The 15,252-nt window shown below is 52.0% G+C and overlaps 1 protein-coding gene across 1 annotated transcript in view; it reads left to right on the top strand.

Moving 5' to 3' along the window:
- Positions 1-372: 372 nt before the first annotated feature.
- The window catches only part of LOC137167537 (butyrophilin subfamily 1 member A1-like), a 29,416-nt gene continuing 14,536 nt past the window's right edge, over positions 373-15,252 (top strand). The window contains exons 1-3 of the mRNA XM_067569752.1: positions 373-450; positions 7,581-7,697; positions 11,219-11,566. Of these exons, the coding sequence (XP_067425853.1) occupies positions 7,592-7,697; positions 11,219-11,566 (454 nt within the window). The 5' untranslated portion in view covers positions 373-450; positions 7,581-7,591. The remainder of the gene's footprint in view (positions 451-7,580; positions 7,698-11,218; positions 11,567-15,252) is intronic.

The raw sequence follows: 15,252 nt of genomic DNA on the forward strand, positions 1-15,252 counted from the left end.
AAGCAGCCTGCAGAACTGGCCATCACCAGGCGAACTGGAGAACTGAGTCTGCTGGCACCAAAGCTGCCCTCTCACGAGCCCTCCAGGTGTGTTTCTCACAGAGGAATTTGACCTTTGTGCTGTAACCACGCTGGGAGGAGGATCCAGTTACAGGAACCTGCCAGGTTCTGTTCTTCTTTCACTTTTGAAGCTGGGGGATGTGCCGAGAGAGGCCGGCGCTGCCATTTCATATCAAATGTATTAACTGAAGGAAAACCTTAGGAGCAGGCTGACGTTAAATCCTGTCGCTACCTGACCCCACCGGCAGAATGGCTGTTACCGCCTGGGACAGGGACGCCGTCACTGGGAGCAGGAGCTCTCCCTAGAGACAATGGCTCCGGGTGCTAGTGAAGCTGGGAGCCTCCTGGAGAGATCGGAGCTGCTCAGGAACGACTCCCCCGGGTTCGGCAGGTAGGGGTCACTCACTGCAACTCCAGCTGATTTGCTGCCCTTGGTATTTGCTGGCTTATGGCGCTGATTAGTCAGAAGAGCTGCGGGTATCAACGGGCCTCACGCCCGGGATTTGGGGATAAAGTGTCACTTTCCTACGGGAACTCAGCTGTGGCGGTAGAAATGCCCACACAGATTCAGAGACCTGCCCCGTCACTTCTCCACTGCCAGCGGCATGTTTGTTTGCTGCCCTGCTTCATTCACTGACAGACGCAGGCACCGATCGCCATTTCATAGAATCATAGAATCATAGAATATTAGAGTTGGAAGGGACCTCAGGAGGTCATCTAGTCCAACCCCCTGCTCAAAGCAGGACTAACCTCAGCTATATCATCCCAACCAGGGCTTTGTCAAGCCTCAGCTTAAAAACCTGTAAGGATGGAGATTCCACCACCTCCCTAGGTAACCCATTCCAATGCTTCACCACCCTCCTAGTAAAAAACTTTTTCCTAATGTCCAACCTAGACCTCCCCCCTGCAACTTGAGACCGTTGCTCCTTGTTCTGTCATCTGCCACCACCGAGAACAGCCTAGCCCCATCCTCCCTAGAACCCCCTTTCAGGTAGTTAAAAGCCGCTATCAAATCCCCCTCACTCTTCTCTTTTGCAGACTAAACAAGCCCAGTTCCCTCAGCCTCTCCTCATAAGTCCTGTGCTCCAGCCCCCTAATCATTTTGGTTGCCCTCCGCTGCACTCTCTCCAAATTGTCCACATCTTTTTTGTAGTGGGGGGCCCAAAACTGGACACAGTATTCTAAATGCGGCCTCACCAATGCCGAATAGAGGGGAATAATCACTTCCCGTGACCTGCTGGCAATGCCCCTCCTAATGCAGCCCAATATTCCATTAGCCGTCTTGACAACCAGGGCACACTGCTGACTCATATCCAGCTTTTTATCCACCGTTACCCCCAGGTCCTTTTCTGCAGAGCTGCTGCCCAGGGGTCCCCAGTCTATAGCTGTGCATGGGATTCTTCCTTCCTAAGTGGAGGACTCTGCACTTGTCCTTGTTGAACCTCATTAGATTTCTTTTGGCCCAATCCTCCAGTTTGTTTAGGTCACTCTGTATCCTATCCCTACCTTGCAGGGTATCTACCACTCCCCCCAGCTTAGTGTCGTCCGCAAACTTGCTGAGGGTGCAATCTACCCCATCCTCCAGATCATTAATAAAGATGTTGAACAAAACCGGCCCCAGGACCGACCCCTGGGGAACTCCGCTTGTGACCGGTTGCCAGCTAGACATGGAGCCATTGATCACTACTCGTTGAGCCCTATGCTCTAGCCAGTTCACTATCCATTTTATAGTCCATTCATCCAACCCATACTTCTTTAACTTGCTGATAAGAATACTGTGAGAAACCGTATCAAAAGCTTTGCTAAAGTCAAGGTATATCACATCCACCGCCTTCCCCACATCCACAGAGCCAGTCACCTCATCATAGAAAGCAATCAGGTTGGTCAGGCATGACTTTCCCTTGGTGAATCCGTGTTGACTGTTCCTGATCACCTTCCTCTCTTCCAAGTGCCTTAAAATGGATTCCTTAAGGACCTGCTCCATGATCTTTCCAGGGATTGAGGTGAGGCTGACCGGTCTGTAGTTCCCCGGATCCTCTTTCCTCCCTTTTTTGAAGATGGGCACTATATTTGCTTTTTTCCAGTCCTCAGGGACCTCCCCCTGTTGCCACGAGCTTTCAAAGATAATAGCCAATGGCTCTGAAATCACCTCAGCCAACTCCCTCAGCACCCTCGGGTGCATTGCATCCGGCCCCATGGACTTGTGAATGTCCAATCCTTCTAAATAGTCTTGAACCTGTTCTTCAGCACTGCGGGATGTTTGCCTCCTTCCCATTCTGTGCCACCCAGTACAGCAGTCTGAGAGCTGATCTTGTCTGTGAAGACAGAGGCAAAAAAGGCATTGAGTACCTCAGCTTTCTCCACATCCTCCGTCACTAGGTCGCCTCCCTCTTTCTTTAAGGGGCCTACACTTTCCCGAATCTTCCTCTTGTTGGCAACATGCCTGTAGAAACCCTTTTTGTTCCCCTTCATGTCCCTTGCTAGCTGCAACTCCAATTGTGCTTTGGCCTTCCTCATTTCATTCCTGCACGTTCGAGCAGTGTTTATATAATCCTCCCTAGTCATCTGACCAAGCTTCCACTTCTTGTAAGCTTCTTTTTTGCGTTTAAGTTCGCCAAAGACTTCTTTGTTAAGCCAAGCTGGACGCCTACCATGTTTGCTATTCTTTCTGCACATCGGGATGGTTTGCTCTTGTGCCCTCAATAAGGTCTCCTTAAAATACAGCCAGCTCTCTTGGGTTCCTTTCCCCCTCATATTAGCCTCCCAGGGAATCCTGCCCATCAGTTCCCTGAGGGAATCAAAGTCCGCTTTTCTGAAGTCCATGGTCCGTATCCTGCTGCTCTCCTTTCTTCCTTTTGTCAGGATCCTGAACTCGACCATCTCATGGTCACTGCTGCCTAGGTTGCCACCCACTTCTACTTCCCCTACCAAATCTTCCCTGTTTGTGAGCAGCAGGTCAAGAGAAGCACGGCCCCTAGTTGGTTGCTCCAGCACTTGCACCAGGAAATTGTCAGCGACACTCTCCAAAAACTTCCTGGATTGTTTGTGCTCTGCTGTATTGCTCTTCCAGCAGATGTCAGGGTGATTGAAGTCTCCCATGAGAATCAGGCCCTGTGAACTGGAAACTTTCCCCAGTTGAGTAAAGAAAGCCTCATCTACCTCATCCTCCTGGTCTGGTGGTCTGTAACAGACACCCACCACGACATCACACTTATTGTTCTTGCTTCTAAGCTTAACCCAGAGACACTCAACTGACTTATCTCCAGTTTCATACTGGAGCTCAGAGCAGTCATAGTGCTCTCTTACATACAGTGCAACTCCTCCCCCCTTTGTCATGCATTTGTCATGTTCCTGTGCTGTGAGCGGGCAGTGCCGCACCGTGGGGCTCCGGCACCCGGGGGCCAATACTTAAATCTGCAGCCTTCTCCTCCCCCCATTGGTGGCAGCAGCGGCAGTGCCCTGCGGGGGGGAGGGGTGTCTGTGGGCCCATTTGCTGCTTCCCCCGCAGTGGGGGCAGCAGGTGTGCAGGCAGCAGTAGTGGGGGATAGCTGCTAACGCTGCTAACGCTGCCATCGACGGGAAGGAGGCACAAATGTAAGTATGAGGGGGCCGTCTGGTGGTGGGGACGGTGTGGGGAGCATGATGGGATCTGCCCTGGAGCCCCAGCTTTGGCTGCCTGGACCCTGCGCAGCTGGGATCCCCGCGGCTCCTTCCGTGCACCCAGTGTGGGGCTGGAGTGTCTGGGAGGAAGGGAGGCGGAGGGGCCGGGTCAGCGTTGCCGCCGGGGATGTTAGTGGGGTTGGCGCCTCCACCGAGGGCCCAGCCAGTGCCCCTCCCCCACGCTGGCACCTGGGGATGTGCTCCCTCCCCCAACCCCATCCTCAGTACACCATTGTGTGCAGGTGTTTTCATCATCAGCTCACTATTGTGAAACTCCAGAGTGAAAGATACGAAGGGAAACACCTGGGGCCAGATTGGGTTCAATTGATGCAGGGAAAGGGAGATTTTCTAAAATGCCTAAGGGATTTAGGAACACAAGCCACATTGATCTTAACTCCCTTAAGTGTTTGTGAGAATCTCTCCCTCTGAGTGTAAATTTTACCTACAGGTGCCCACGAGGCCTCTTGCATCTCAGGGGGGGTCACCCCACAGAGGGCAGGGGAGGCTGCTGTTGCCCTCGGGGGTTTCTGGCGGGGGGGGGGGGGGGGCCGCTTTACCTCTCACTGGGACTGTAACAGCGACTGCCACTGAATGCAGGTGCTCAGGGAGTGACTCACCCCCGCCTGCTCTCACCTTCTTCCTCCCCAGTGCGGCTGCTCTCTGGGCCCTGCCGGCCCCTGCAGCTGTCCTGGCCTAAGGCAGGTTACATACACTTTGCCCTGTCACAATCCGGACCGAGCCAGATTTCCATCGGCGTAACGTGGTGTGAACCCGAGTGAAGTCAGCCCTTGTCGGCAGCCCGCTGCCCTTCCCAGCAACGCAGCCTCTTGCAGGCTCCAGCGGCCGCAGAGCCCGAGGGCCACGTTTCCCAAAGAGCTCAGCTCTGAACTGCTCCCGTCGGCACCTGTTTCGGCAGGTTTCCGGGCTCGGAGCAGCTCCCGTTGGCTCAGTGGGGGGCAGGGCAGGGGAGGAGTCTCCATTGGTCCAGCCGGAGCCGCTGTGCTGAGCCTGCGACGTTCACCCATTGCCGCCTGTGACCGAATCCATCCCTGCCGGCGCACGGACCCTGGGGCACCGGTGCCACAGACACAGGACGGGCGTCCAGGGGAGAGGCTGGGGCTGAGCTGTTGTGGAGGGAAGGCCATGGAGAACCCTCCCCTGGGATGAGCACAGCTGGGCCATGGGTCACTGACCCACCAGCACTTGGCAGTTGTTAGTGACAGGGCTGGACGGGGAGGGGCCATTTCCAGCCCACTCTGAGGCCTGGCCTAGCTCGTCCTTTCCCCTTCACATTCCCCAGTGCAGCCGCCAGAGCTGCAGCTCTGCAGGTTATTGCAGTGTCTGGAGCACATTGGCTGGGCTGGATTCACAGGGTCAGGGCCATACCCCAGTGCGACACTTCCTGGGGGTACCCAGGGCTGTGCGGCACTCGTTACCTGACAACCCCAGCCACAGGCACCGCAAACTTTCCTCTCCACCCACACAGGCTCCGCCACCCCCTGCAGGTTAGCGATGGGCACGCGCCAACCCCCAGTTCTGCCAAGCGTCCCCTGGGAGTGAACATCCTGTTCCACTGGACACGCGCAGCGTTCACAGATCCGCTGCTCCCAAAGGAACAGTGTGGCTTCCCACTTTCCCCTCAGAGCACAGCTCAGTGAACACACAGCACTTAGCCGTGTTTGTAACGGAAACAGGAACATGTTTATTTAACAGAGAACAGAGATTCAAGAAGAAGCAAGTGGGGTTAATGGAACCAAATGGTTACAGATAAAATAACCGCGCCTAACCCCAGCTAATGAGATGCCTCTTGTCTGACAAGGTGCTGCTCACCCCAAAGTCCTTCTCACAGCATTTTTCAATCTGGATGGCTGAGCCCCTCCTTTCCTGAGACCACGCCTGCTGGCAGCTTGTTCCTCCAGATGCATGATACCAGGGCAGAAAAGGGGCAGAAAGGCGAAGGGCAGCCCAGCACGCTAAGCTGTGCGGATATTCACTAGAATGGTTCTCCCAGAGGAGCTGATGGACTGTCTGGAAGGGCACCACAGTTTATAGTGGCATGAATGGCCCATGTAGATAAGGTCTAAAGTCCTTTGTCTCTGAGAGTGGTTTAAATGTTGCAGATCCCAGGGGGCACAGAGACGTGGTGACTCTGATCAGAATCATCCCTACCATTGCACCGCTGCTGGGGGCAATGAGGGAGGATCACTCAGTCACATGTAAAATATCTGGGTCTGTCCCATGCCTCAGTGGGTCACAGCTGAGGATACCAGATTCAGGGAAAACTGCTGAGAAATGGGGCAGCCCCCTCTCCTGAGACTGGGGGTTATTCTTCCATAAAATACACAAAGACAGCAATAAAAGTAAACTCTGCCTCATTACCCTGGTTAACAAGAAGTCAGAAAAGCCATCTCCTTAATATCCCAGCCCTTGACTTTATGATGAGTGGTTATTTAGAACCAATGTCATCAAACAAAGGGTTCTTCCAATCCCAAGAGATCCGCCACACAGCCAGGCCCAGATATAACTCAGCTCTTACCCAATAATCACACTGTTGCCAATATCTAAAGGTATGTCATAGGCTAAAGAACGAAAAGAGTATTAAAATGGTCAAAGAATCACATACAATCATTGCCAAGTTCATGGATCACGTTTGTAGCAATGGAGGAATAAATTGCTAATTTGCAAAGTCTCCGGAAATTACCCAAACAGTTTGGGCGTCACCAGTCCTTGTTCAGAGATTCTTTGTTAAAAATCCGGTCCAGAGAAATGAAGCAGGAAATGAAGACCAAATGCAGATGGTAAAGCTGCCGTATACACCTTCTCCTATGTGAGTGGATGCTTTTAGCCTTAGCTTGTGGAATTTTATAGTCACAAGATGGAGTCCAGGGTCACATGAGCAAGTCACATGACCTTGCATGCCTTGTTAAGTCATGGGAGCAGCCATTGTCCATATTCTGGATAACACCTTCACAGGAAGGCCCATTGGGTGGGGACAGGCTTCTTCTATGGTCTATTTAATGTCCTTTAATGGGCCATTACTTGCATAGTCCATTCCCAATGGGCTAGTTGGACTGTATGCAAACTAGCTTGTGGGTGTTACCCAGGAGCAAACACATTTGAAATACAGATGTACAGTTAATATTCATAACTTTAGATACAAACATGACACATGCATACAAACAGGATAATTCTATTGGATAGATTGTCATTTTTCCATTGATACCTTATATGACATACTTGGTATAAGTTTTGTTCTAATTGTATAACAGTGGTAGCAACAATGTTATACATCGTTGTAGTTCGATCATACAACCTCACAGGGCCAGGGACTGATCCGCTCATAGCGAGATCCCCAGAGAGCCCTCACCTGGGACAGGAGTGGCTGGGAGATGGAGCTGCTTTCCCCACAGCAATCAGTGGCCATTCCTACCACACTCAAGGGCCTTGCCTGCGTGGGCTTGTTTTCCTTAATACGTCTCTTTCTCGTTTATGTATTCATTTGTGTTATGGTAGCGCCTACATGGATGGGGGCTCCATCATGCTGGGCACAGGATACCCCAATAGTGGGAGACCATCCCTGCCCTGGAGAGATTATCACAGTCTAACAGAGCAGACAGCCCCACAGGTGCCAGCCGTGGTGTGCGCGTGGTGTGGAACGGCTGCCGGCAGCTCTGGGGTTTTAGCCACAGCGACATCGAACCAGCTCCGAGCCAGGGCAGACGAGGACGATGGGGGAAATCCCTTCCCTGCCGGTGTGTGTTCGGCAGCAGTGAGGCTTGTTCCCTCCTCCCCACTGCCCGTGTCCCTGTCCCTGCGTCACACTCACTCGCCGTCTGGTTTGTTATTTCTCCTCTTCCCCAGGCCAAGCTGCGATGAGGGGGAAGGTTCCCTCGTTCTCCCCCGGCTGCACAGTGAGCTCCGCTCTGCCCGGCTACCTCGCTCTCTGCCTCGCTCTGCAGGCTCACAGGCTGGCGTCAGGTAGGAGCTCCGGCCCCTCGCTGGGTTTGCTGCCCGTTGCTATTGCTGGTCATCACCGTCCCTCTCGCGTCACGGCCTGGTCTGATAACCCGCCTCTGCTCCACCCGCCTGCTGTGGCTTTGCTCTTTACACAGCAACCGGCCACGTGGAGACACCACAGGGCACAGCTGGGTCCCCAGGAACCATGGTTACTAGCTACACACAACGTTGTCAGGCCTGGACACGACACCATCCTACGGCTCTGGCTGGGTCCTGGCAGCTTCTAAAACACAGAACCCAGCGAGCGCCACGGCAGGGCTCACAAACTATTTAAAGGACATTTCCCAATTTCCCCACACACGCACTGCCAGACCAGCACGTCCCAAATCAGACTCTGCAGCCACGAACGAGTCCTGAATCCCAGTGATGACTCTCCAGTTACAAAGAGAAGTGACAAACCACAAGTCACTGCTGCTGCACTGGACACGTCTGATTAGGGCTCAGAGCACAAAAACCTTGTATCTCAATGAGGATGTGAGGACATTTGCCGGCTTCTTCATTCTGTGCCCTTGGTGAAGGCCTTAGAGTGACCCTCTCCACAGGATGCCCCAGAGCTGGCTCCACACTACTCAGGCTTTTGGTTCCCTCCTGCTGTGGTTTCCAGCCCTGTAATTTAACCAGCTCTCTCTGTCTCTCTGAATGCTGAGTCTCTGCCCTTTGAGACACCCCCCATAGAAACCACTCCATTCTGTGCCGTTGAACAAGTATTGTGTCACCACGGTTCCCTGTTTCCTGCACTTTTCTATCCTTTGGTCCTCCTTCTCTCTCTCCATTATCTGACCTCTGACTTAAACTTTAAGCCATCGTGTAGTGATGATGATCTGTTTTCATATTGTTACCCCTTGCCAGCCTTTATCCACCATCCCTGCTGGGGTGGAGGATGGCCCCTGTGTGTGAGCACAAAAAGGCCTTGGGGTATCAGAGAACCAGGCCCCCAGTATCATTATCCCCAGGGTGCCCATGAGACGTTTCAAGCCCTATTCAGAGATAACAGGGACAGTGTCTGACATTCACCTGTGAGCTCTGGGTGACAGATTCTGCAGCCACATGGGGTATTTTGCAGACTATCGAATTCACTTCATGCATGTTCTGTTCATTTTTGTGTCCCCTTTTCTCAGTGTATCTGTACATGTGATATGTAGCTCTGTGGGTTTGGGGTTGTAATCGATGCCATGGGGGAGGGTTACCCAATCTCCTTCAGGATTTACAATCCATGGGCTGGAATTACTTCTGGGACAGGTAACAGTTCCAGAGAAGTGCCACCCCTCAGGAGAATTGCATCAGCTGGGTTTGACCAGGTCCCAGAAGCCCAAGAGAACAAAGATTTTTGGTATAAAAGCTGGATTTGAACTGACCAGAGGCCGAGATCTTGGGCTACAAAGTGCCATGAGCTGGTAACCAAGAGGACAAAGCCTTGGAGCAGAGGTCCCCAAACTGGGGCGTGCCCCGCTAGGCCAGTGTGGAGAAACCTTCGGGGGAGGAGGCGTAGCAGGTCATGGGCCAGCCCCCATGGGTGGCGAGGAAGCGCCACCCATCCCCACTCTGTTCCTCTTTGTGCTCCAGCCCCGCCCAAGCTGCAGCCTCAGACTCAGCTCCCAGCTGCGGCCCCAACCCCCGCGCCACGTGCCACGGTCTTGGCCATGTCCCACGCTCAGGCCCTTCTCCTGGCCAGCCCCAGCTCCCAGCCCCATTACTGTCCCTGGGCTTTGTCGCAGCCCTGGGCCCTGCGGCCTCATTTCTGGCCCCAGGGCCTGTGGCTGCACCTCCAGCCTCCACCATAGTCCCAGTTTGGGCCCCAGTTCCCAGCCCCCGTCCATGGCTTTGGACCCACTCCCAGCCCCGGCTCCCATTTCCAGCTCTTGTGGAGGGGGCTCGACCCCAAACGTTTGTGGCCCACTGCCTTAGAGAAAGGTTTGAAAGACTTTGGAACGTATCAGAGAGTCCCATGGGCCTGATGAGAATCCTTTGGTATAAACGTAACATGCGTTCAGCCCTTTGATTGGTTTATGGTATGTCTCCTCTGTCAGGCTTTTGTCCTTAAATGTTCTCTGCTGTGGAAGAGCCGTTTGGTTACTGGTGTGACCCATCCGTGCTCAGGGTAGCCACCTGAGAATGCCAAGATCAGGGCAGGCTGCAAAAGGAGAGCAGATTCTTCCAGCGCTGTTGGGTGACACTGAAATCAGGCTCCTTAACCAGCCACGAATGGCTTCTGATTTCCCCACACTGGTTATCAAGAAGCCAGTTCACAAATGCCCACAGCCCCCTTAAATGCATTCCAGTTCCTGGCTCCCAAATCAGCCACTAGGTCCAGTAAAGAGACCAGTTGTTTAAACTCTATGCTCTTTACTAAAAAGGTTCCCTCTGACCCCAAAGGGTCAGCCACAGCACCAGATCAATAGAAGTTTGGATCTTACCCAAAATACCACGCTGCCAGCCAATCCTTTAGTAACTAAAACTAAAGGTTTATTGTAAAAAGAAAGAAACAAATTATGAGAGAAATGTTAAAGGGTTAAAGCAAATTAGATACATAGAAATGATTGAAAGTCCTTATACATCAGGTTTCTAGAAGAATTGTGGAATTTGCAGGCTTGTATAGTCTCCTCTGGTGTACATCCAGTATACATCCAGTTACGCAGCTTCAGTTGCAGATGACTTGTTCCAGAGGTAGGTAGGTGGCTGATGCTCAGGATAGAAGACAAAATGGATTCTGTGGCTCGGCCTTATATATCCTTTGGCCCTGGCCATGCTGTCTTGTGGAATATTACAAGAACTAAAATGGAGTCCAGAGTCACATGGGCCAATCCTGGTAACTCTTCAGGTATGCCTTTAGTTTCTTCCTGGGCCCTTTGCATCTGTGAATGTCTTAATGGGCCATTAAGCAGGCCGTTGTCTTGCCGCCTCTCTGTCTGGGGTACTTCCCAGCCAGCCCAAATTGACATATAGAAATATCAAATACATCCATAACTTTCATTTCACATATAATACATGAACATAAGTATTAGTATCTTACTCAGCACAATATATCCGTACCTGACATGGCATATCTCACATGCCTTATTATGATTCTGACATATGATGTCACACCATATATTAAATGCCTCCCCACTGATCCAGCCAGCGTGACAACTGGTAGCTGCTGGCAGACACGGTTCATAGCCCTGGGAGAGAAAGCAAAGTGCAGGTCCTGTACTTTGGTCAGGCCTGCTGTGTGGAGGGAGACGAATGTGGGTCCCTGCCCAGAGAGAGGTGATGGCTGGAGGCCTGAGGGGACAATCCTTGAGCAGACCACGGAGGAGGTCAGAGGTGCAGTTACCCCAAGCCTGTGACTCTCTGCACTCACAGACATGTCTAGGGCACTGCATGGGTACATGGTGCTCACTTCTAACGCAGGGCGCTCTCTTACTGCGAGTCTTGCTGCTGAATTCATGCCACCCCCAGCCCCTACCTGATTTAATTTCCATTTATCACTGCACATTTCACAGCACAGTTCACAGTGACAGGACCTGACCGTCCAATCACTGCCTCTGTAGGTGGGGAGGCCGTCCTGCCCTGCCACCTCTCCCCCAGGATGAGCGCTGAGAGCATGGAGCTGAGATGGTTCCGATCCCAGTTCTCTGCAGTCGTGCACCTGTACCGTGATGGGCAGGATCAGTATGGAGAGCAGATGCCGGAATATCAAAGAAGAACTGAGCTCTTGAAAGACAACATCGCCGATGGGAGAGTTTCCTTGAGAATATACGATATCCGGCCCTCAGACGATGGGCAGTACAAGTGTTTATTTCAGTCTGGTGTCTCTTATGAAGAAGCTTTATTGGAACTGCAGGTGGCAGGTCAGTAACTTCTGCTGATGTTTTAATGTGTTAAACAGGGTAATAAGTGGAGTCAGAGGGTTCATGGCGAGATTCATGATTTTTCCCGTTATGTTGGGTCGGTAGCTCTGCTCTGGGTAAGGCTGATTCTAGTTTACTGTTTAACAACCAGTTTTTCTAAGGTCTCTGAAATCCAGGCACATACTCCGATTGTCTTGAAAATTGTTGTGACTCATTGGAGTCTGGGGTAGGATAAGTGGTCCAAATTTAAGTTCGTTAGAGCAAGGAGTTAATGAGATACACAAACACCTCTAAACAGTCCCGTGACATTAACATGTGCTTATCACAACTGTTTTTGTGCACACCTGGGGCAGAACAATGGCTGATCCCCCCACACTGATGTCACCAGCTGGGATTGATCTCGGCTGCTGTCTGGCACCCACAGGGTAACAGTGGTTGATACACAGGGTGCTGTGGCCCAGAGCCTGGACTAAGTGTGGGAAAACTGAGGAATTCCCTGCCCCCAGGACAGGGAGAGGCAGGAGGCCTGACCCCTGAAGGTGCTGCCAGAGAGAGCAGAAAGGGGGCAGAGGTGCAGCTAGTTCTGTAACCAGCCGTGCCATGAGGTTCAGGGCAGGTGCAGCGAACACTTGCTCTACACTCAAACACTGAGCCTGCTCCACGCAAACCACCCCCAGCTTGTAAAATGTTCCCACCCCATCACCCTTGCCCTGAGGATTCCTTCTGGGACGGTGCCTTCACTGGCCCCTCACCAAGCCATCTCTGACACCAGGCTGCTGACAATCCCCATGGCAAGAAGTCTGTGCCCTGCTACTGACACAACCTGCACAACTCAGCGCTGAAATGAGGCATGATTGATCCCTCCCGGTACACCTGCACGTCTCCGCATGTCACAGGGACAGCTCTGCCAGTGCGCGCCGAATAATCCCTCCACTGGTTATTACAGCTACACTGAATCCCGTGAATGCAGCCTTAGTGCATGCAGCCAATTCCCAGTGGTTATTGCCAGCTCCAAGGAGGCAGAGTTAAGGTTCTTGAGGTGTTTATCTTCACTGTGGATTTCCTGGTTTTCAGGGGTCTGAGTTTTGCTGATCTCAGCGCTCTGGAAGGGCAGGAGATAATATCACCAGGCAGCCTGAACTCTGCGCTAACCAAGGTTTTGTCATTTTCTAAGGTTTTTAAAACAGCAAGGGAAACCATTTAGGCAGTTGTAATTCTCACCTGGGTTTGCATTTTGCCACATGACTGTGCCTAGGTAATAATCAAAAGACCTAACTTTTGTATAGTTAGTAGATCTCAAAGAACGTTACATCATTATCCCCATTTTCAGATGGGAAACAGGCATGTCAGAGAGTGAGTTGCCCAAGGTCACCAGCAGGTCAGTGAATAGTCCCAGTCCCAGGATCTCTCTGCAGGCCCTCAGTTGCTCCTGGTTGACAGTGCTCCCGCTGGGCACTCTGTGACAGTGTGAGTGCTTTGCAGTGTCTGCTGTAGCCGGTAACATGGCTCAGAGAGTCCTGTCCCTGTCCCAGCACCTGACAGTTTTATTGTACAGCAGCTACTTGCACCATGTGAGAGAAGACTGGTGTGTCTGGCGCCTTCTCCACCTCCTGCCCCCGTCCCCCCAACACATACCTCCCCCTCTGCCCTACATTTCTGGTGCACACGTCACAGGCAGCAGCGCACTGGTGGGCCAGACACTGCCTTGGTTACGTAGCCTGAGCTGCACCCTGAGCTGGGCTCCTCACCCCAACAGTCATGCCTAGCTGGGCACCCGACCCTGTTCCAGCAAGACTTCCCCAACCATGCTGCAGGCCCCCCAATCCAACTCCACCTCCCCCCACACTCTGCCAACCCCCCACCCCCACACAGGGTTGATGTGTATTTTAACTATTCATTTCCTGCATTTCCCATGTTCACATTTTCATCACATTCAGCCCCCCCGTCTAACCCCCTTGATCACAGATCACATGAGAGGTTTAGACACTCCACAAGGGGCAGGGCCCCAGATCCCAGGACATGCAGGGAGCAGAAAAGGGAGCTCAGAGCCCTGCAGAGGGGAAGGGCTCCCCAAATCCCACAACTTTTACTGCCACCCCTCAAAATATCACATCCCCCCGTCCCTCTCCTTCCCCTCACCTGAGGAGGCCCCAACCCTTCTTTCCTCCCCTACCAGCCATTCCAATTATCCCCCTCCCCTAATACCCACATTCCTTGCTGCAGCCCTCTCCCTCTCCTCATTCCCCGTCTCTTCTGCCATCCCGATCACCCCCCGCCCCCAACAAACACTTGTATGTGTAATTTATTGTCTTTTCAAACATAGTTTCAGCATCTTCTGAATTATCTGCTGTATGCAGACGATATCTCAAAAAAGAAAAACAAAGAAACCATCCACCCACCTTGACATAGTCTGAGTTTCCCCCCACATGTTCACAGGTCACTCGCAGATTTCTTCCCAGGGTGGGTTTCAAACTTCAAAGTTGCTACAATCTGGGAACTTTCTGAAAGGCTGGATTTTTTCAGGGTCTGTATCTTGGGAATCTTTTGCTCAAATGACTCCACATTTGGATCATTCCCAGCCCTGCCCTCCTACAAGTCACAGCAAACTTTACCACAGCCCAGGTGTGCCTGCAGATTTCAGAGCACTTAGAAGAATCTTCCTTTAAACAGAAAAGTCTTTGCAATCTGAACTGAAGCAGAGCTGGTGCTCGCCATAACACTGTATGGAATTAACCATCAGCAACTGCTTTGCTGTATCCAGATCCTCATTCCTCAGCACAGGGTAATGCTGAAAGGCGGCTGTTTAGGCAGGATAAAGAGAGGAGGAGGGAAGGGGTCTGCCCAGCCATCTCCAGTATCAGAGCCTCAGTGAGGTGAGCCCTGTGACATGTTCATCCTAATTAGATGTTCTCAGTTTAATGAGGCTACCCCAGTGGAGATAAATACAGCCTTAAACCATGGCTCTGAGAGGTGTGAACTGCTCCATTCATGGCAGAGGGTGTTCCCATCCCCCCTCCCCAGTGCTGGAGAGCTGGTGATATGCATGAAGCATGGCCCATTCTCAGCCCCTCACCCCAGTCCCAGCATAGTGTGTTTTTGGCACATGCTCCCAGCATGCATCTCCTCAGCTCCTCCTCACCACACCCAGCAGGGCAGAGGGCAGAGCTTCTCCACATCCTGGTGCACATGGGGCAGAGAGAAGTGCTCAGATCTTGAGAGACAAGCCCCACCCCCCAACCCAGTTCACATGAGGCTGTGTGTGTGTGTGTGTGTGGAAGTGGGGTCAGACCTCATCGAACCAGGTTTTGCAAATAATGAATGTTGTGTTTTGATATTTATCTGCTACTTCCATCTAGTGCAGATTTTTGCATTATCTGCACCTGTCTGTGTTGTTCATTATGTGTTTACATAAAAACAATAAAAATAAAGTAAAAAAAAAAAAAAAAGAATCCTGAGCAGGGAAGGCCCCAGACATGTGTCCCTTCTCTACTGCTCCATGGAGGTTCATCTCTGTGAAATTTCCAAACAGCTTAAGGCCGTCTCTGCACACCAGCTGCAGCAATTACCAGATCAGTTTGAATTCACACCTTTGGGTAAATTGAAGCCTCTTATTTCAGCTGAAGATCATTTTATTGCAGCTTAGCTCATCAGTAAACATGAGGTCTGGTGAGGGAGGCATACCGTAA

The sequence above is a fragment of the Emydura macquarii genome, unplaced genomic scaffold (assembly GCF_026122565.2).
Source record: "Emydura macquarii macquarii isolate MOO-44397 ecotype Brisbane River unplaced genomic scaffold, CSIRO-AGI_Emac_v2 contig_2932, whole genome shotgun sequence".
Classification (NCBI taxonomy): Eukaryota; Metazoa; Chordata; order Testudines; family Chelidae; genus Emydura; species Emydura macquarii.